The sequence below is a fragment of the Salvelinus sp. IW2-2015 genome, linkage group LG15, assembly GCF_002910315.2.
Source record: "Salvelinus sp. IW2-2015 linkage group LG15, ASM291031v2, whole genome shotgun sequence".
In the NCBI taxonomy this organism is placed as follows: Eukaryota; Metazoa; Chordata; class Actinopteri; order Salmoniformes; family Salmonidae; genus Salvelinus; species Salvelinus sp. IW2-2015.
In genome coordinates, this window is record NC_036855.1 from 14969544 (window position 1) to 14992730 (window position 23187).

The 23187-nt window shown below is 45.3% G+C and overlaps 1 protein-coding gene and 1 pseudogene across 1 annotated transcript; both read left to right on the plus strand.

Moving 5' to 3' along the window:
* LOC111973988 (spermatid perinuclear RNA-binding protein-like) overlaps positions 1 to 18289 on the plus strand; it is a 64325-nt pseudogene extending 46036 nt beyond the window's left edge.
* Positions 749 to 2548, plus strand: LOC139028749 (spermatid perinuclear RNA-binding protein-like). The gene is made up of 2 exons (XM_070446830.1): positions 749 to 919; positions 2381 to 2548. Exons 1-2 carry the CDS (start codon positions 749 to 751, stop codon positions 2546 to 2548), a joined length of 339 nt encoding a protein of 112 aa, XP_070302931.1.
* Positions 18290 to 23187: the final 4898 nt, after the last annotated feature.

Consider the following 23187-nt stretch of genomic DNA (forward strand, 5'->3'; position numbering starts at 1 on the left):
GTTTCGCCTGCAGATCAGTTTTGTTATACTCACAGACAATATTTTGACAGTTTTGGAAACTTTGAGTTTTCTATCCTAATCTGTATTATATGCATATTCTACGACCTGGACCTGAGAAATTGTCCGTTTACCTTGGGAACGTTATTTAAAAAAAAATATATATATATTATAATAATAATAATCTGACCCTAGCGTCAAGAGGTTTTAAGGACAACAAATTCAAGGTTTGGAGTGGACATCATCACAAAGCCCTGACCTCAATCCTATAGAAAATTTGTGGGCAGAACTGAAAAAGTGTGTGCGAGCAAGAGGCCTACAAACTGACTCAATTACACCAGCGGGGATATGGCGTGCAAAATTCCCCAACTTTTGTGAGTATGTGGAAGGCTATTCGAAATGTTTGACCCAAGTTAAACAATTTAAAGGCAATGCTACCAAGTACTAACTGAGTGATGTGAAACTTCTGACCCACTGGGAATGTGATGAAATAAAAAAAAGCTGAATTAAATCACTCACTATTATTCTGACATTTCACATTCTAAAATAAAGTGGGGATCTTAACTGACCTAAAACAATTTTTACAGGATTAAATGTCAGGAAGTGTGAAACTGAGTTTAAATGTATTTGGCTAAAGTGTATAAACTTCCGACTTCAACTGTGTACTTTTGATTGATGTTATTGAAGCCTGTATGGTCTCCATGTTTCCTCCTCCTAGTTCTGGACAGTGAGATGATGGACCCAACCACCCATGAACGCCCTGATGAGACTGAACCAGGTCCACCCGGGGCTGCAGTATAAGCTGTTGTCCCAGTCTGCCCGGTCCACACTCCAGTTTTTACCATGTCTGTGGACGTACAGGGCACTGTCCATGAGGCCTCTGGCTCTTCTAAAGACTGCCAAACTCAAAGTAGCACTTAAGGTAACAAACCTATTTCGTAAATGTCACAGGATTAGCAAATGGAGTAACTTGAGGTTCGTCCGAAGCTAGGGGGCAGTATTTTGATGTTTGGATAAAAAACGTTCCCAAAAACTGCCTATTTCTCAGGCCAGAAGCTAGAATATGCATATAATTGGCAGATTAGGATAGAAAACAACTCTAAAGTTTCCAAAACTGTCAAAATATTGTCTGAGTATAACGGAACTGATATTGCAGACGAAAATCCAACCAGGAAGTGCTGTTTTTTCTGAAAACTCTCTGTTCCATTGCAAGCCTATCCTTCATTTTTAAAGGGATATCAACCAGATTCCTTTCCCTATGGTTTCCACAGGGTGTGAACAGTCTTAGACATAGTTTCAGGCTTTATCTGGAAATGAGCGAGAATGATCACATCGCGTCAGTGGATAGCCAGAATGTCCTTAGTTTTGTTCATGGCGCGCCACTGGAGCGAGACCTTTTCTTTCTCTCTTGTATTGAAAAGTTTACCGTCCGTTGAAATATTACGATTATTTATTGTAAAACAACCTGAGGATTGATGATAAAAAACATTGACATGTTTCTACAACTTTACGGATAATTCTTGGAATTTTCGTCTGCCCGTCGTGACCTGCACGAGCCTGTGGATTACTAAGCAAAACGCGCCAACCAAATGGAGGTTTTTGGATATAAAGAGAATCTTATGGAACAAAACTAACATTTATTGTGTAACTGGTAGTCTCGTGAGTGCAACAAACGAAGATCATCAAAGGTAAGCGATTTATTTTATTTTGCTTTTCTGACTCGTGACCAATCTACTTTTCTGCTAGCTATTTTAATGTTTTGTCTGCTGAGAGCTGTCCTCACAATCACATGGTTTGCTTTCACCGTAAAGCTTTTTTGAAATCTGACATGCCAGGTGGATTAACAACAAGCTAAGCTGTGTTTTTGGTATATTGCACTTGTGATTTCATGAAAATTAAATATTTTTAGTAATTTAATTGAATTTGGCGCTCTGCAATTCACCTGATGTTGACACAAATGATCCGCTTAAGGATCGGTCGCCAAGAGGTTTTTAATTTGGGAGAACGGCTTGTGTAATGGCTGGAGCGGATCAGTGGAATGGAATAATGCCATTCCATTTGCTCCGTTCCGGACATTATTATGAGCTGTTCCCCTCAGCAGCCTCCTGTGAATGGGCAACATGTTACGAGAGGATGAAGATTAACAGTTAGGACAGGCAGAGGACAGAAGTGGATTTTGAACAAAGACGTAGAATCATCTGTACATGTACATGTACTGTAGCACTGTGACACGGACAGTATTACATGGATCATGGCAGATATGACAAAACGTTTGGGTGCTCTCTATCATGATAGCACACCGTGTCCAAGTAAGTGCTGCTCTCTAGATCTTACAGTGCATATTATTTGACCACCCTTTGTTCCTCTTGCTCATGGTCTCCAGGTCCTACAGGCTCTTGGTTACCCAGCTGGCTTCGAAGTGGACCTGGACTCCCTGAGCGCTGATGAGAGATCTGACGGCGAGGGACGCAACCACAGAAGTGAGAGAAACGACAGAATGTCCACCAGCTCCAGAAGCAACTCTGTCACCTCCACAGACACAGCGAGGTAACACAACCGTCACACTGACAACACGAGGTAACCTCACAAACTTCACACTAGGGCGGGCGGTATACCGTATATTACTATATACGGTATTGATGCACGGACCGGTTGGGTTTTACTTTATCTTCTATAACGTTATTTGAATGTTTGGTTTGTTAAATGTGATACGCCGCGTGTAACGTCCATTTTTATAGTTTACTCCGCTACTTGAGTCATCCCGCTCCGCTCTCTCTCTCTCCACACAGACCTAGCCCTCCCCCTGTCACTCAAGGAGCGCATTTGTTGTTGCTTGACCACGAGACATTTGTTCAGTCTGCATGGTCAATGCAGCACATGCAACAATGTTTCCAATTGATCTTAATATAAATCCACAAGCATTCTATAAATACAATATTAGTTTGTGTTTCTTACATCTGCTAACAGCTAGTTTGTATTTTCTTATTAAGTTAAGCTAAACCGTGTTGCTAGCTAACTAGCTAATAAAAGTACTGAGTCAGAGCAAACGTAGCTAGCTTGTTATGCTGATGAATGAGGACCCAAAAGCGACGTAATAGTAACAGAGTCTTTATTCCAGTATTAAACAAATAATGATTCTCCTGGATATAATCAATGGTAATCCAAAACAGGAAACTGAAATCCTCTCGTCAATAGAGAGAACGCCTGGAGACGCGACCACAGACTGCAAGTCGCTTCGGGAAGGCACTGGCCGTAGCTGACATAGACACCTGCTCACACGCAGCATCTGAAGAAGGCAAAGAACACGACAGGGCGAAACAAGGACACAGGAACAGCAAACATCAAACAAGAATCCGACAAGGACAGAAGCGGAAAACAGAGGGAGAAATAGGGACTCTAATCAGAGGGCAAAATAGGGGACAGGTGTGAAAGAGTAAATGAGGTCGTTAGGAGAATGAGAAACAGCTGGGAGCAGGAACGGAACGATAGAGAGAGAGCGGGAGAGGGAGAGAGGAAGGAGAAAGAGAGAGAGAGAAAGAGGAAAGAATAATAAGACCAGCAGAGGGAAGCACAGGGACAAGACATGATCAAAGACAAAACATGACAGTACCCCCCACTCACCGAGCGCCTCCTGGCGCACTCGAGGAGGAACCCTGCGGCAACGAAGGAAATCATCAATCAACGAACGGTCCAGCACGTCCCGAGATGGAACCCAACTCCTCTCCTCAGGACCGTAACCCTCCCAATCCACTAAGTACTGGTGACCACGTCCCCGAGAACGCATGTCCATGATCTTCCGTACCTTGTAAATAGGAGCGCCCTCGACAAGGACGGGGGGGGGAGGGAAGACGAACGGGGGCGCGAAGAAAAGGCTTGACACAGGAGACATGGAAGACAGGGTGGACGCGACGAAGATGTTGCGGAAGAAGCAGTCGCACAGCGACAGGATTGACGACCTGAGAGACACGAACGGACCAATGAACCGCGAGTCAACTTGCGAAAGCTGTCGTAAGGGGAAGGTTACGAGTGGAAAGCCACACTCTCTGACCGCGACAATACCTAGGACTCTTAATCCTACGTTTATTGGCGGCTCTCACAGTCTGCGCCCTTAACGGCAAAGTGCAGACCTGACCCTCCTCCAGGTGCGCTCACAACGTTGGACAAAAGCCTGAGCGGAGGGAACGCTGGACTCGGCGAGCTGGGACGAAAACAGAGGAGGCTGGTAGCCAAGACTACTCTGAAACGGGACAGGCCGGTAGCAGACGAAGGAAGCGAGTTGTGAGCGTACTCAGCCCAGGGGAGCTGTTCTGCCCAAGACGCAGGGTTTCGAAACGAAAGGCTGCGTAATATGCGACCAATCGACTGATTGGCCCTTTCTGCTTGACCGTTAGACTGGGATGAAACCCGGAAGAGAGACTGACGGAAGCACCAATCAAACGACAGAACTCCCTCCAAAACTGTGACGTGAATTGCGGACCTCTGTCTGAAACGGCGTCTAACGGGAGGCCATGAATTCTGAACACATTCTCAATGATGATTTGTGCCGTCTCCTTAGCGGAAGGGAGCTTAGCGAGGGGAATGAAATGTGCCGCCTTAGAGAACCTATCGATAACCGTAAGAATCACAGTCTTCCCGCAGACGAAGGCAGACCGGTAATAAAGTCTAAGGCGATGTGAGACCCATGGTCGAGAAGGAATGGGGAGCGGTCTGAGACGACCGGCAGGAGGAGGTTACCTGACTTAGTCTGCGCGCAGTCCGAACAAGCAGCCACGAAACGGCGCGTGTCCCGCTCCTGCGTAGGCACCAAAACCGCTGGCGAATAGAAGCAAGCGTACCCGAACGCCGGGGGTGGCCAGCTAACTTGGCAGAGTGAGCCCACTGAAGAACAGCCAGACGAGTAGAGACAGGAACGAACAGAAGGTTACTAGGACAAGCGCGCGGCGACGCAGTGTGAGTGAGTGCTTGTTTACCTGTCTCTCAATTCCCCAGACAGTCAACCCGACAACACGCCCTTCAGGGAGAATCCCCTCGGGGTCGGTAGAAGCCACAGAAGAACTAAAGAGACGGGATAAGGCATCAGGCTTGGTGTTCTTTTTTCCCGGACGATAGGAAATCACGAACTCGAAACGAGCGAAAAAACAACGCCCAACGAGCTTGACGTGCATTAAGTCGTTTGGCCGAACGGATGTACTCAAGGTTCTTATGGTCAGTCCAAACGACAAAAGGGACGGTCGCCCCCTCCAACCACTGTCGCATTCGCCTATGGCTAAGCGGATGGCGAAGCAGTTCGCGGTTACCCACATCATAGTTGCGTTCCGATGGCGACAGGCGAGAGAAAAGTAAGCGCAAGGATGGACCTTATCGTCAGACTGGAAGCGCTGAGACAGAATGGCTCCCACGCCCACCTCTGAAGCGTCAACCTCGACAATGAATTGTTTAGTGACGTCAGGAGTAACAAGGATAGGGGCGGATGTAAAACGCTTCTTGAGGAGATCAAAAGCTCCCTGGGCGGAACCGGACCACTTAAAGCAAGTCTTGACAGAAGTCAGAGCTGTGAGAGGGCAGCCACTTGACCGAAATTACGAATGAAACGCCGATAGAAATTAGCGAAACCGAGAAAGCGCTGCAACTCGACACGTGACTTAGGGACGGGCCAATCGCTGACAGCCTGGACCTTAGCGGGATCCATCTGAATGCCTTCAGCGGAAATAACAGAACCGAGAAAGGTGACAGAGGAGACATGAAAGGCGCACTTCTCAGCCTTCACGTAGAGACAATTCTCTAAAAGGCGCTGGAGTACACGTCGAACGTGCTGAACATGAATCTCGAGTGACGTGAAAAATCAGATATCGTCAAGGTAAACAAAAACAAAAGTTTCAGCATGTCTCTCAGTACATCATTAACTAATGCCTGAAAGACAGGCTGAGCATTAGCGAGACCGAACGGCAGAACCCGGTATTCAAAAAGCCCTAACGGAGTGTTAAACGCCGTTTTCCACTCGTCCCCCTCTCTGATGCGTACGAGATGGTAAGCGTTACGAAGGTCCAACTTAGTAAAGCACCTGGCCCCTGCAAAATCTGAAGGCTGACGACATAAGGGGAAGCGGATAACGATTCTTAACCGTTATGTCATTCAGCCCTCGATAATCCACGCAGGGGCGCAGAGTACCGTCCTTCTTCTTAACAAAGAAAAATCCCGCTCCGGCGGAGAGGAAGAAGGCACCACGGTACCGGCGTCGAGAGAAACAGACAGATAATCCTCGAGAGCCTTACGTTCGGGAGCCGACAGAGAGTATAGTCTACCCCGAGGGGGAGTGGTCCCCGGAAGGAGATCAATACAACAATCATACGACCGGTGAGGAGGGAAGGGAGCTGGCTCTGGACCGACTGAAGACGTGCGCAGATCATGAATATTCCTCCGGCCACTCTGTCAAATCACCAGGTTCCTCCTGAGTAGAGGGGACAGAAGACACAGGAGGGATAGCAGACATTAAACACTTCACATGACAAGAAACGTTCAACGATAGGATAGAATTACTAGACCAATTAATAGAAGGATTATGACATACTAGCCAGGGATGACCCAAAACAACAGGTGTAAAAGGTGAACGAAAAATCAAAAAGGAAATGGTCTCACTGTGGTTACCAGATACTGTGAGGGTTAAAGGTAGTGTCTCACATCTGATACTGGGGAGAATACTACCATCTAAGGCGAACATGGGCTGGGCTTCCCTAACTGTCTGAGAGGAATGTCATGTTTCCGAGCCCATGCTTCGTCCATAAAACAACCCTCAGCCCCAGAGTCTATCAAGGCACTGCAGGAAGCAGCCGAACCGGTCCAGCGTAGATGGACCGACAAGGTAGTACAGGATCTTGATGGAGAGACCTGAGTAGTAGCGCTCACCAGTAGCCTCCGCTTACTGATGAGCTCTGGCTTTTACTGGACATGACATGACAAAATGTCCAGCAGAACCGCAATAGAGGCAAAGGCGGTTGGTGATTCTCCGTTCCCTCTCCTTAGTCGAGATGCGAATACCTCCCAGCTGCATGGGCTCAGTCTCTGAGCCGGTGGGGAGGGATGGTTGAGATGCGGAGAGGGGAAACACCGTTAACGCGAGCTCTCCTCCACGAGCTCGGTGACGAAGATCTACCCGTCGTTCTATGCGGATGGCGAGGGCAATCAAAGAGTCCACGCTGGAAGGAACCTCCCGGGAGAGAATCTCATCCTTAACCTCTGCGTGGAGTCCCTCCAGAAAACGAGCGAGCAACGCCGGCCGTTCCAGTCACTGGATGCAGCAAGAGTGCGAAACTCTATAGAGTAATCGTTATGGATCGATCACCTTGACATAGGGAAGCCAGGGCCCAGGAAGCCTCCTTCCCAAAAACTGAACGATCAAAAACCCGGATCATTCCCTCTTTAAAGTTCTGATAATCGTTAGAACACTCAGCCCTTGCCTCCAGATAGCTGTGCCCACTCCCGAGCCCGACCAGTAAGGAGTGATATGACGTAAGCGATCCGAGCTCTCTCACTAGAGTACGTGTTGGGCTGGAGAGAGAACACAATATCACACTGGGTGAGAAAAGAGCGACACTCAGTGGGCTGCCCAGAGTAACATGGTGGGTTATTAACCCTAGGTTCCGGAGACTCGGAAGACCAGGAAGTAGCTGGTGGCACGAGACGAAGACTCTGAAACTGTCCAGAGAGATCGGAGACCTGAGCGGCCAGGGTCTCAACGGCATGACGAGCAGCAAAAACTCCTGCTCGTGTCTGCCGAGCATTGCTCCTGGAACTCGACGGCAGTGTTGAGAGAATCCATAGTCGCTGGGTCCATCTTGGTCGGATTCTTCTGTTTATGCTGATGAATGAGGACCCAAAAGCGACGTAATAGTAACAGAGTCTTTATTCCAGTATTAAACAAATAATGATTCTCCTGGATATAATCAATGGTAATCCAAAACAGGAAACTGAAATCCTCTCGTCAATAGAGAGGAACGCCTGGAGACGCGACCACAGACTGCAAGTCGCTTCGGGAAGGCACTGGCCGTAGCTGACATAGACACCTGCTCACACGCAGCATCTGAAGAAGGCAAAGAACACGACAGGGCGAAACAAGGGACACAGGAACAGCAAACATCAAACAAGAATCCGACAAGGAAGGACAGAAGCGGAAAACAGAGGGAGAAATAGGGACTCTAATCAGAGGGCAAAATAGGGGACAGGTGTGAAAGAGTAAATGAGGTCGTTAGGAGAATGAGAAACAGCTGGGAGCAGGAACGGAACGATAGAGAGAGAGAGCGGGAGAGGGAGAGAGGAAGGAGAAGAGAGAGAGAGAGAAAGAGGGAAAGAACCTAATAAGACCAGCAGAGGGAAGCACAGGGACAAGACATGATCAAAGACAAAACATGACATAGCTAATACAGCCTGATACCAGTACTGGTGGAGGCCTAAATCAGCATGTTGTTTGTGCAACAGTATCTTCTAAATCAAAGAGGAATAGGTGAAGCATGAATATGTTGGCTATATGAATAAAGATTTAATGTAGCCAAAGATTATAGAGTCCCCTAGGAAACACGGAACATCACTTTGGTTCCTACCCTGTCACAATAACTCGTCCATGGCATTTTCATTCGTTGTCATGTCAAACAACACTGTATTCAAAGTGCCCACTATTATTTATATTCTAACTATAGAATTATAATAAACATTCTATTTCCATGATTCCAAAAGTTCACCCAAGTGTTTTGATGTAAGTCGCAATTTCAACATTTGGTTAAAAATAAGGCCTAGTATTTTTGCCCGTATTGGGGCAGTGTGAAAATGATCTCAAATGAGTGCAGGAAATGCAGAAATTGATGGAAATGCAGGAAATTATTTTAGGTTGAATTGAATAGTATAAAACAATCAGAATGGAGAAAGACCCATTAAAATAATTTAGAATATATGTGTTGCCACCCAAGGGTCAGGCACTTCTCATAAAGCAAATGTATTACTTTTATTAATCAAAACATAAAATACCGTAAAAAATTTGAAAAATACCATGATATAATTTGGCCATCTCGCCCACCCCTATATCACACTATAACCGCTCGAGGTAACCACACAACCGTCACACTAACCGCACGAGGTAACCGCATAACCGCATAACCGTCACACTAACCTGACGAGGTAACCACACAACCGTCACACTAACCTGACGGGTAAAACCTGCATAAGGCGCACACATCTAACTGAGAGAGGTAACCGCATAACCGTCACCACTAACCTGACGGAGAGGTTAAACCGCATAACCGGTCACACTAACCGCACGAGGTAACCACACAACCGTCACACTAACCGCTCCGAGGTAACGCATACCGTCACACTAACCTGATCGAGGTAACCGATCATACCGCCACACTAACCTGACAGGTAACCGCATACCCGCACACTAACCTGACGAGGTAACCGCATAACCGTCACACTAACCGCACGAGGTAACCGCATAACCGTCACACTAACCGCACGAGGTAACCGCATAACCGTCACACTACACGCTCGAGGTAACCGCATAACCGTCACACTAACCGCACGAGGGTAACCGCATAACCGTCACACAACCGTCGAGGTAACCGCATAACCGTCACACTAACCGCTCGAGGTAACCGCATAACCGTCACACTAACCGCTCGAGGTAACCCGCATAACCGTCACACTAACCTGACGAGGTAACGCATAACCGTCACCTAACTGCTGAGGTAACCGCATAACGTCACACTAACCGCACGAGGTAACCGCATAACCGTCACACTAACCGACGAGGTAACCGCATAACCGTCACACTAACCTGATGAGGTAACCGCATAACCGTCACACTAACCTGATGAGGTAACCGATAACGTCCAACTAACACGAGGTAACCGCATAACCGTACAACTAACCTGAGAGTAACCGCATAACCGTCACACTAACCGCTCGAGGTAACCGCATAACCGTCACACTAACCGCACGAGGTAACCGCATAACGTCACACTAACCTGATGAGGTAACCGCATAACCGTCACACTAACCTGATGAGGTAACCGCATAACCGTCACACTAACCGCACGAGGTAACCGCATAACCGTCACACTAACCTGATGAGGTAACGCATAACGTCACACTAACCGCTCGAGGTACCGCATAACCGTCAACTAACCGCACGAGGTACCGATAACCGTCACACTAACCTGATGAGGTAACCGCATAACCGTCACACTAACCTGATGAGGTAACCGCATAACCGTCACACTAACCGCACGAGGTAACCGCATAACCGTCACACTAACCTGATGAGGTAACCGCATAACCGTCACACTAACCGCTCGAGGTAACCGCATAACCGTCACACTAACCGCACGAGTAACCGCATAACCGTCACACTAACCTGATGAGGTAACCGCATAACCGTCACACTAACCTGACGAGGTAACCGCATAACGTCACACTAACGAGGTAACGCTAACGTCACACTAACCGCACGAGTAACGCATAACCGTCACACTAACCGCACGAGGTAACCGCATAACCGTCACACTAACCGCACGAGGTAACCGCATAACCGTCACACTAACCGCACGAGGTAACCGCATAACCGTCACACTAACCGCACGAGGTAACCGCATAACCGTCACACTAACCTGACGAGGTACCGCATAACGTCACACTAAGCGAGGTAACCGCATAACCGTCACACTAACCGCACGAGGTAACCGCATAACGTCACACTAACCTGACGAGGTAACTGCATAACCGTCACACTAACCTGACGAGGTAACCGCATAACCGTCACACTAACCTGACGAGGTAACGCATAACGCACACTAACCTGCGAGGTACCGCATAACCGCACACTAACCTGACGAGGTAACCGCATAACCGTCACACTAACCTGACGAGGTAACCGCATAACCGTCACACTAACCGCACGAGGTAACCGCATAACCGTCACACTAACCGCACGAGGTAACCGCATAACCGTCACACTAACCTGACGAGGTAACCGCATAACCGTCACACTACCTGACGAGGTAACGCATAACCGTCACACTAACCTGACGAGGTAACTGCATAACCGTCACACTAACCTGACGAGGTAACCGCATAACCGTCACACTAACCTGACGAGGTAACCGCATAACCGTCACACTAACCGCACGAGGTAACGCATAACCGTCCACTAACTGACGAGGTAACCGCATAACCGTCACACTAACCTGACGAGGTAACCGCATAACCGTCACACTAACCTGACGAGGTAACCGCATAACCGTCACACTAACCTGACGAGGTAACCGCATAACCGTCACACTAACCTGACGAGGTAACCGCATAACCGTCACACTAACCTGACGAGGTAACCGCATAACCGTCACGTACGCAATACTCTACTTGCCCGGGTACAACGTACAACTAACCTGATGAGGTAACCGCATAACCGTCACACTAACATGACAACCTGTTCTGTCATAACAGAATTTGAAAGCTCAGTATTCAGGTCCAGATTGTCTGACTTTCATTGTGTTTGCTTATAAGTGAGAATGATGTTAGATTGGTGTACATCCCTGATTTAATGTTTTGTGTGGTTCACCGACTGGACTCATCCCTAACCGTGCTCAGTTCAACTATACGGAGGTAGTGATTTCCCCCAAATTATCATCCCTAGTCCCGCATCCCAGGCCCTCTCCTCACGGCAGGTGGCAAGAACCCAGTGATGGAGCTGAACGAGAAATGCAGAGGCCTGAAGTATGAACTCCTATCAGAGACTGGTGGCAGCTACGACAAACGCTTCATCATAGAGGTCTTTATCCACACACACCACAGCCTTGCACCTGCTTGACCTTTCACTTTACATTATTTTCATCTGACTTATCTATTTTTTTTAAATGAATCTAGAGCTTTGCTATTTCACTGGGCAGTGAAATGGCCCTAGTGTAGTTCTGAATGATTGACAGTGTGTGGTGTGTACTGTAGGTGGAAGTTGATAAACAGAAGTTCAGAGGCTCTGGGCCCAATAAGAAAGCAGCGAAGGCTAGTGCTGCTCTCTCTGCTCTGAAGAGACTCTTCTCTGACTCAAAAGACCCCCGCAACAAGAAGAGGGTGCCCAGGACACTGGTGGGTGGACAAACATCACTGTCAGCACATCCATAGAATTCATATTAGTCGTGCAGCATACGTCCGAATGTATGGAAAGGTGACGCCATAACGAATGTGTGTGTTTGCAGGTGAAGAGAACTGTGTCGTCAACCGTGTCTATCCCAGTCCATGCCCACAGCAGGCCTAGAACCAGGCCAGTGATGCACAGAGCACCTTACATCAGCGCTCCTCCTACCCATGGGTACCTCCCACCAGGTAAGACCCGGGGCTTGGTGTGTAAGTGCGTGGTTCGTCAGGTTTGGGGTCAAATTCATTTAAATTCCAGTCAATTCAGGAACAACACTGAAATTCCATTTCTTTTCAATGCTTTAAAATTGGGACCATTTGGAATTTGGTGAATTTTCTGAATTGACTGGAATTTAAATTGGATTGACAACAATCCTGGTGTCTGTTAGGTTGTTGCTATACACTGAGTATATAAAGCATTAAGAACACCTGCTCTTTCCATGACATAGACTGACCAGGTGAATCCAGTTGAAAGCTATGATCCCTTATTTATGTCACTTGTTAAATCCACTTCAAACAGTGTAGATGAAGTGGCGGAGACAGTTTAAAGAAGGATTTTTAAGCCTTGAGACATGGATTGTGTGTATGTGTGCCATTTGATGGTGAATGGGCAAGAGAAAAGATTTAAGTGCCTTTGAATGGGGTATGGTAGTAGGTGCCAGGCACACTGGTTTGTATCAAGAACTGCAACGCTGCTGGGTTTTTCTTGCTGAACAGTTTCCTGTGTGTATCAAGAATGGTCCACCACCCAAAGGCGCTTTTGACGCCTTGTAGAGTCCATGCCCTGACAAACTGAGGCTGGTCTGAGGACAAAAGGGAGGGGGGGCAACTCAATATTAGGAAGTTGTTCCTAATGTGTGGTATACTCGGTGTAGAAGTACTGCTCCTGTAACCCAAGTTCCTTGACCTCTGTTTTCAGGCTATGGAGCTCCATATGGCTATGGTCCTGCCGCTGCCTTCCCTGCCTATGGTAAGCAGGGGCCAGCAGCTACTAGACCGTGTCATGCATGTGCTTGTTGTTCCACCTCACCTTTCCATTTCCTGATTTCTTATTGAGGGTGGTCAGACATAGAACAGTCAAATGTGAGATCAGCATTTTATCCGCACTTTTCCATTTTTGATCTCTTGAGTGGTACAGTCCACTTGACTGATACACAGGGCTAGACTATGTTCTAAGTTTAATTTGAATGGATAGATTACGTTTTTTAAAATTTTCTTTGTAGGTTTTTGCTCGAATGCCCGCTGTAATGTTCCCTGTTCTACAATTGTCCCCTGTCTTCCATCTCTCACCACGACTCTCCGATTTAGGACGGCTGTTCACCCCCATGTGTACAACTTAGACAGAGACTTTAAAAAATATGATATGATTGTTTTTATTTTATACTTTGTATAGTTTGTTTTGTATGATGTTATATTTTTAATGGTACAAAAATACTTGCTTGAATGCACTGTAAAATCTTTCTTGTTCAATGGATATTGATTGTCCATACATTTTTGTTATTAATACGTCTTTTGTTCCTAATCTATACATTTAATTGGTTACTTGAGTTGTTTGAGACGTATTTTGAGATATACAATTGAAAAAAATAAATGAATATTATTTATCAGTTGAGTACCAGTACTTCTTGACTTGCCTAGCGTTCTGAAATTCACAGCTAGACCAATGTCACAACTTTTTTATATCCACCGCAATCCTCCCATTCTTCACCTAATCCAACACAGCAAATCATGACCAAAAATGGCGTCATGTCTAGTGTGTAACACTGATTCCTACAGGCCACGGTCGTAACTACAGTCTCTCTGCTCCCTCCCCTTCTTTCTCCCTCTCTGTAGGTGGATTGTACATTGACGGTGCCTTTTACCAGCCACAGACAATTGCCACTCCTATTATAATTCACCTGGGTCCTCAGGATTTCTTTTGATCTCGCAGCCAGTGGGGGATGACTTGACATTTTGAAACTTCCCGTTTCCTGTCTGACCAGGTTTTATCTACCTTACTAAGGCTGTCCAAATTCTCCACCCTTTTCACGTATTGTGCAAGTGCACACAAGGGTGGAGAATCGGGACCCATCTTTCTGAGCAGACATCAATCCAAGAAGGAGAAGAAGCACAACATTGTCAGGGTTGGAACTTTCCTGTGTGTTGCAATACTTGACTATCTTTTATATCTACTTGAAATAGTGGAAATGTGCTGTTTGGGAATTGTCGTTGCATAACACTGCAATATTTGTGTGATATGAACTCAGCAAAAAAGGAAACGTCCTCTCACTGTCAACTGTGTTTATTTTCAGCAAACTTAACGTGTAAATATTTGTATGAACATAACAAGATTCAACAACTGAGACGTAAACTGAACAAGTTCCACAGACATGTGACTAACAGAAATGGAATAATGTGTCCCTGAACAAAGCAGGGGAGGGGGTCAAAATCAAAAGTAAGTCAGTATCTGGTGTTGCCACCAGCTGCATTAAGTACTGCAGTGCATCTCCTCCTCATGGACTGCACCAGATTTGTCAGTTCTTGCTGTGAGACTCTTCCACCAAGGCACCTGCAAGTTCCTGGATATTTCTGGGGGGAATGGCCCTAGCCCTCACCCTCCGATCCAACAGGTCCCAGACGTGCTCAATGGTATTGAGATCCGGGCTCTTCACTGGCCATGGCAGAACACTGACATTCCTGTCTTGCAGGAAATCACGCACAGAACGAGCAGTATGGCTGGTGGCATTGTCATGCTGGAGGGTCACGTCAGGACGAGCTTGCAGGAAGGGTACCACATGAGGGAGGAGGATGTCTTTCCTGTAACGCACAGCGTTGAGATTGCCTGCAATGACGACAAGCTCAGTCCGATGATGCGGTGACACACCCCCCRAGACCATGATGGACCCTCCACCTCCAAATCGATCCCACTCCAGAGGACAGGCCTCGGTATAACGCTCATTCCTTCAACGATAAACGCGAATCCGACCATCACCGCTGGTGAGACAAAACCGCGACTCGTCAGTAAAGAGCACTTTTTGCCAGTCCTGTCTGGTCCAGCGATGGTGGGTCTGTGCCCATAGGCGACGTTGTTGCCGGTGATGTCTGGTGAGGACCTGCCTTACAATAGGTCTACAAGCCCTCAGTTCAGCCTATTGAGCACTGATGGAGGGATTGTGCGTTCCTGGTGTAACTCTGGCAGTTGTTGCCATCCTGTAACTGTCCCGCAGGTGTGATGTTCGGATGTACCGATCCTATGCAGGTGTTGTTACACGTGGTCTGCCACTTTGAGGACGATCAGCTGTCCATCCTGTTTCGCTGTAATGCTGTCTTTGGCTTCTCACAGTACGGATATTGCAATTTATTGCCCTGGCCACATCTGCAGTCCTCATGCCTCCTTGCAGCATGCCTAAGGCACATTCATGCAGATGAGCAGGGACCCCGGGCATCTTTCTTTTGGTGTTTTTCAGTCAGTAGAAAGGCCTCTTTAGTGTCCTAAGTTTTCATAACTGTGACCTTAATTGCCTACCGTCTGTAATCTGTTAGTGTCTTAACGACCGTTCCACAGGTGTATGTTCATTAATTGTTTATGGTTCATTGAACAAGCATGGGAAACGGTGTTTAAACCCTTTACAATGAAGATCTGTGAAGTTAATTCGTAAAAATCCAAATATATTTGAAAGACGGGGTCCTGAAAAAGGAACGTTTTTTTTGCTGAGTTTTATATATATATATCACACACACACACACACACACAGTACCAGTCAAGTTTGGACGCAGTTACTCATTCAAGTTTTAATTATTCTTTTTTTTACCATTTTCTACATTGTAAAATAATAGTGACAACTTCAAAACTATGAAATAACACACATGGAATCATGTAGTAACCAAAAAAGGGTTAAACAAATTAAAATATATTTGAGATTATTCAAAATAGCCCCACTATGCCTTGACAGCTTTGGACACTCTTGGCATTCTCTCAACCAGCTTCACCTGGAATGCTTCTCCAACAGTCTTGAAGGAGTTTCCACATGCTGAACACTTGTTGGCTTCTTTTCCTTCACTCTGCGGTCCATCTCATCCCATACCAATTGGGTTGAGGTCAGGTGATTGTGGAGGCCAGGTCTCTCCTTGGTCAAATGGCCCTTACACAGCCTGGAGGTGTGTTGGGTCATTGTCCTATTGAAAAACAAATGATAGTCCCACTGAGCGCAAACCACTGGCGTATCGCTGCAGAATGCTATGGTAGCGTGCCTTGAATTCTACATTTTTCACTGACAGTGTCACCAGCAAAGCACCCTCACGACACCTCCATGCTTCATGGTGGGAACCACACATACAGAGGTCATCCGTTCACCTACTCTGCGTCTCACAAAGACACGGCGGTTGGAACCAAAAATCTCAAATTTGGACTCATCAGACCAAAGGACAGATTTCCACTGGTCTAATGTCCATTTCTCGTGTTTCTTGGCCCAAGCAAGTCTCTTATTCTTATTGGTGTCCTTTTAGTAGTGGTTTCTTTTCAGCAATTTGACCATGAAGGCCTGGTTTACGCAGTTCCCCTAAACAGTTGATTGTTGAGATGTGTCTGTTACTTGAACTCTGAAGCATTTACTTGGGCTGCAATTTCTGAGGCTGGTAACTAATGAACTTATCCTCTGCAGCAGAGGTAACTCTGGGTCTTTCTTTCCTGTGGCGGTCCTCATGAGAGCCATTTTCATCATAGCGCTTGATGTTTTTTTGCGACTGTACTTGAAGAAACGTTCAAAGTTCTTGACATTTTCCGGATTGACTGACCTTCATGTCTTAAAGTAATGATGGACTGTCGTTTCTCTTTGCTTATTTGAGCTGCTCTTGCCATAGCCCTATTTGGTAAAATACCAAGTATATACTATCTTCGGTATACCACCCTTGTCACAACAGAACTGGTTGGCTCAAATGCATTAAGAAGGAAGCAAATTAACTTTTAACAAGGCACAACTGTTAATTGAAATGCATTCCAGGTGACTACCTCATGAAGCTGGTTGATAGCTTTGCACACTCTTGGCATTCTATCATCAAGGGAAAGGGTGGTTACTTTGAAGAATCTCAAATCTAAAATATATTTTGATTTAAAACTTTGGTAACATGATTCCATATGTGTTATTTCATAGTTTTGAGGTCTTCACTATTATTGTACAATGTAGGAAAGTGTACAAATATAGAAACCCATGAATGAGTAGGTGTGTCCAAACTTTTGACTGGTACTTTGTGTGTGTATGTATGTTGTTACGAGTTTAATTTGTAAGTTCTGTAAAAACAATTTTCACGTTTTAAGTGTTAGGAGAGCGTAGACTAGTATTAGTCTACGCTTTAAAAAATGTCCTAGTAGCAGTTAATAGCATAACTCTACTTAGGCCAGCACATCTTGAATGATATCTACAACCAGGAAGTAAAACTCTCAATTTCTGTCTCCATCTTTCTCTCTCACACACACACACGCACCTAATCCTGTAACAGTGGGCAAGACATGCATGTACTTTTCAAGTTTTCTCTGTAATTGATGTATCTATCTTCAGAAAGTCTTAGATCCTGTTTGTTGTGGTTTAATGGCATTGCCTGCACTTGATCAAATGCTGCTGGTATTGAATGTCCTCCAAAGTTTGTGCACACATCTATGTAGTGTGCTTATGGTATTACGTGTTCTATCCATTATTTTCTCAGAACAATATTTAGATGGTCTTGTGATTGATTTTTGTTTAAAATAATATATATTTCTCTGTGAGAATGATTTCTTTGTAAAAACACAACACAACTTTCTGAAACCTGAGCGCTCCTTCAATGGCAGCTTTCTGTTATACCCTCCAGTTCAATTATTTGTCGTTTTCTGGACATTCTCTTTTCTTATCTTTTTTGTGAATGTACTGTCTCATTGCACTCAACTATTTCTACAGTCTTATGAGTGTTGTCTCAATCCTAGAATAAAGGGCTGACTATACCTGTTATTAGTGATTTACTGCTCTTGGACCCATTCATCCATCCGTTTCCTCTTGAGCTGTTACTGCTTACCACAGGATTCTGTTTTGTATGAGCATGCAGTGGGGAGTATCTATGTACAGTACAAATTTAATTTAGCATTAAAAAAAACTTTTAAAGAGAGTATTGGACATGTGCGCTAGTCTGTTTTATAGGCCTTGTCACCTGGAGTCAAGCTCTCCATGGTAGCCACTAGAGCCCCTTGCTTTCAGCCTTACCCACTTAGCAGCTTGTCCTGACGTTGGCCCCGAATGGGACTCAAAATCAGCTCTAGTTGCATCGGCACACACTGGGCAGGCTAGCGACTGCTTGACACAGAGGAATGGTGAAGTCATTTGATCCTAGACACACATGATCATATCGGATGGATCTGCAGAGACGCTGGTATTTTTAGCAGTGTGAGCCAAGCAGGAGGTGGCGTACAATTATGCAACGCTGGCACTTGCGTTAGTGGTGGTAGCTTTGCTGCGGTCTGTCATCCTATCTTTCCACTGACTGTCCCAATAAAAAATATAAATGTATATTAATCTCCTTTTGGTCTGTGACCACTGATAGATGAAAGTGCATTTTGGCGCACCAGTTGGGTAAAATTTTATAGGATTTCCCTTACTTTACAGTGCTGTATTGTCCTTTTGAGATCAGTGGTCACGAAGTAGTCAGACCAGAACTATATATGTACAGTGGGGAGAACAAGTATTTGATACACTGCCAATTTTGCAGGTTTTCCTACTTACAAAACATGTAGAGGTCTGTAATTTTTATCATAGGTACACTTCAACTGTGAGAGACGGAATCTAAAACAAAAATCCAGAAAATCACATTGTATGATTTTTAAGTAATTAATTTGCATTTTATTGCATGACATAAGTATTTGATCACCTACCAACCAGTAAGAATTCCGGCTCTCACAGACCTGTTAGTTTTTCTTTAAGAAGCCCTCCTGTTCTCCACTCATACCTGTATTAACTGCACCTGTTTGAACTCGTTACGCTGTAAAAAAGACACCTGTCCACACACTCAATCAAACAGACTCCAACCTCTCCACAATAGCCAAGACCAGAGAGCTGTGTAAGGACATCAGGGATAAATTGTAGACCTGCACAAGGCTGGGATGGGCTACAGGACAATAGGAAGCAGCTTGGTGAGAAGGCAACAACTGTTGGCGCAATTATTAGAAATGGAAGAAGTTCAAGATGACGGTCAATCACCCTCGGTCTGGGGCTCCATGCAAGATCTCACCTCGTGGGGCATCATGATCATGAGGAAGGTGAGGGATTAGCCCAGAACTACACGGCAGGACCTGGTCAATGACCTGAAGAGAGCTGGGACCACAGTCTCAAAGTAAACCATTAGTAACACACTACGCCGTCATGGATTAAAATCCTGCAGTGCACGCAAGGTCCCCCTGCTCAAGCCAGCGCATGTCCAGGCCCGTCTGAAAATTGCCAATGACCATCTGGATGATCCAGAGGAGGAATGGGAGAAGGTCATGTGGTCTGATGAGACAAAAATAGAGATTTTTGGTCTAAACTCCACTCGCCGTGTTTGGAGGAAGAAGAAGGATGAGTACAACCCCAAGAACACCATCCAACCGTGAAGCCTGGACGTGGAAACATCATTCTTTGGGGATGCTTTTCTGCAAAGGGGACAGAGACGACTGCACCGTATTGAGGGGAGGATGGATGGGGCCATGTATCGCGAGATCTTGGCCAACAACCTCCTTCCCTCAGTAAAAGCATTGAAGATGGGTCCGTGGCTGGGTCTTCCAGCATGACAACAACCGAAACACACAGCCGCGGCAACTAAGGAGTGGCTCCGTAAGAAGCATCTCAAGGTCCTGGAGTGGACCTAGCCAGTCTCCAGACCTGAACCCAATAGAAAATCTTTGGAGGGAGCTGAAAGTCCGTATTGCCCAGCGACAGCCCCGAAACCTGAAGGATCTGGAGAAGATCTGTATGGAGGAGTGGGCCAAAATCGCTGCTGCAGTGTGTGCAAACCTGGTCAAGAACTACAGGAAACGTATGATCTCTGTAATTGCAAACAAAGGCTTCTGTACCAAATATTAAGTTCTGCTTTTCGGATGTATCAAATACTTATGTCATGCAATAAAATGCAAATTAATTACTTAAAAATCATACAATGTGATTTTCTGGATTTTTGTTTAAGATTCCGCCTCTCACAGTTGAAGTGTACCTATGATAAAAATTACAGACCTCTACATGCTTTGTAAGTAGGAAAACCTGCAAAATTGGCAGTGTATCAAATACAGTTCTCCCCACTGTATATATCACAGGAGGTTGGTGGCACCTTTTTTAATTGGGCTCCCGAGTGACGCAGCGTTCTAAGGCACTGCATCTCAGTGCTAGAGGTGTCACTACAGACACCCTGGTTCGGTTCCAGGCTGTATCACAACCGGCCATGATTGGGAGTCCCATAGGGCGGCGCACAATTTGCCCAGCGTCATTAGGGTTTGGCCGTCATTGCAAAGAATTTGTTCTTAACTGACCTGCCTAGTTAATTAAAGGTTAAATAAATAAAATAAAAAAAGATGCTGGGCTGTCAGTTTTTCAGGGCCTCCATCTCAATCCTCCTGCCCCTAACGGGGGGCAGGCTGTGTTTAAAGACATGGGTTTAAGAACAAGATAATTTATTCATTTTTAGCATGTGGAAGGTGCATTATAGCACTTCCAAGCCAAAGCCTATGGCATTGTTTTGTAAATAATATAGACTGCTTCAAACATTGATAACTGAAAGGGCCCAGTTTGATAGTTTTTTACCTTTATTTAACCAGGCAAGTCAGTTACGAACAAATTCTTATTTTCAATGACGGCCTAGGAACAGTGCGTTAACTGTCTTGTTCAGGGGCAGATCCTTCGGGACAGATCCTCATGAGTTGTGGCACAAATTAATCTCCGTCCCCTTATAAATCCTCTGATCATGTAATTACCTTCTGGTTCGTCATTTTTTCAATGACTTCCAATGCATCCCGTACCCAGATTAACCCTAGTCCTGAATTACATTCTTCTCAATGGATTAATCTGGGTCTGGGAAAGTGGCCCATAGAGTCTGCAGAGGCCCAATAATTGATTTCTACTGTGCAGAGAGTAATGAGATTTGTAATATGGTTCCATTCCAGAGCAGCAGTGGTCTCCAAATCACTTTACAGCTAGCTCTCTGGTCAATCATTTTCCTCATTTTTAATCAGGGTTTAATTAGTAATTATAAACATTAGCTTTCAACCTCTACTTAGTAAAAGTAGCACACCAACACACCTGATTCAACTAATGTCAACTTCTCAAAGGCTTGATTATTATACATTTTTTGTTGAATCAGGTGCTGCTCTGGAACCAAAGCCTGCACATCTGGGAAAAGCATGTGGAGTGTGGCAGCAGCACCCTCTACTGGCCTTTAGCCTCTACACGATCAGGGTCGTCAGTGGAGGTACCAGTTTAGGTTTCTCTCCACAAATTGACTCCACTTTCAAATATACTGAACAGAAATATAAACACAAAATATTAAGTGTTGGTCCCATGTATCATGAGCTGAAATTAAAGCTCCCAGAAATGTTCCATATGCACAAAAATGCTTATTTGTCTAAAATTTGGTGCACAAATTTGTGTACATCCTTGTTGTGAGCATTTCTCCTTTTCAAAGATAATCCATCCACCTGACAGGTGTGGCATATCAAGAAGTTGATTAAACAGTATGATCATTACACACACCTTATGCTAGGGACAATAAAAGTCCACTTTAAAATGTGCAGTTTTGTCACACACCATGCGACAGATCCTTCAAGTTGAGGGAGCATGTAAATGGCATGCTGACTGCAAGAATGTCCACCAGAGCGGTTGCCTGAGAATTTAATGTTCATTTCGCTACCATAAGCCATCTTCAACATTGTTTTAGCGAATTTGGCAGTACGTCCAACCAGCCTCTCAACCGCAGACCACGTGTAACAGCGCCAACCCAGGACCTCCACATCCGACTTCACCTGCGGGATCGTCTGAGATCAGTCACCCAGACAGCTGATGAAATAAAGCATCATTCTGATTGGCTAAGTCAGGCTCCCAAGTTGGTGGGCCTATGCCCTCCAAGGCCCACCAATGGCTGCACTCCTACCCAGTCGTGAAATCCATAGATTAGGGCCTAATTCATTTATTCCAATTGACTGATTTCCTTATACGAACTGTAACTCAGTAAAATCGTTGAAATTGTTGCATGTTGCATTAATATTTTTGTTCAGTATTGATACAGTTGAAGTCGGAAGTTTACATACACTTTAGCCAAATACATTTAAACTCAGTTCTTCACAATTCCCTGTCTTGGGTTAGTTAGGATCACCCCTTTATTTTAAGAATGTGAAATGTCAGAATAATAGTAGAGGGATTTATTTCAGCTTTTATTTATTTCATCACATTCCCAGTGGGTCAGAATTTTACATTAACTCAATTAGTATTTGGTAGCATTGCCTTTAAATTGTTTAACTTGGGTCAAACATTTCGGGTAGCCTTCCACAAGCTTCCCACATTAAGTTGGGTGAATGTTGGCCCATTCCTCCTGACAGAGCTGGTGTAACTGAGTCAGGTTTGTAGGCCTCCTTGCTCGCACATGCTTTTTCAGTTCTGCCCACAAATTTTCTATAGGATTGAGGTCAGGGCTTTGTGATGGCCACTCCAATACCTTGACTTTGTTGTCCTTAAGCCYTTTTGCCACAACTTTGGAAGTATGCTTGGGGTCAATGTCCATTTGGAAGACCCATTTGTGACCAAGCTTTAACTTCCTGACTGATGTCTTGAGATGTTGCTTCAATATATCCACATAAATTCCATTCCTCATGATGCCATCTATTTTGTGAAGTGCACCAGTCCCTCTTGCAGCAAAGCACCCCCACAACATGATGTTGGGATGGTGTTCTTCGGCTTGCAAGCGTCCCCCTTTTTCCTCCAAACATATCGATGGTCATTATGGCCAAACACAATTATTTTTGTTTCATCTGACCAGAGGACCTTTTTCCCCATGTGT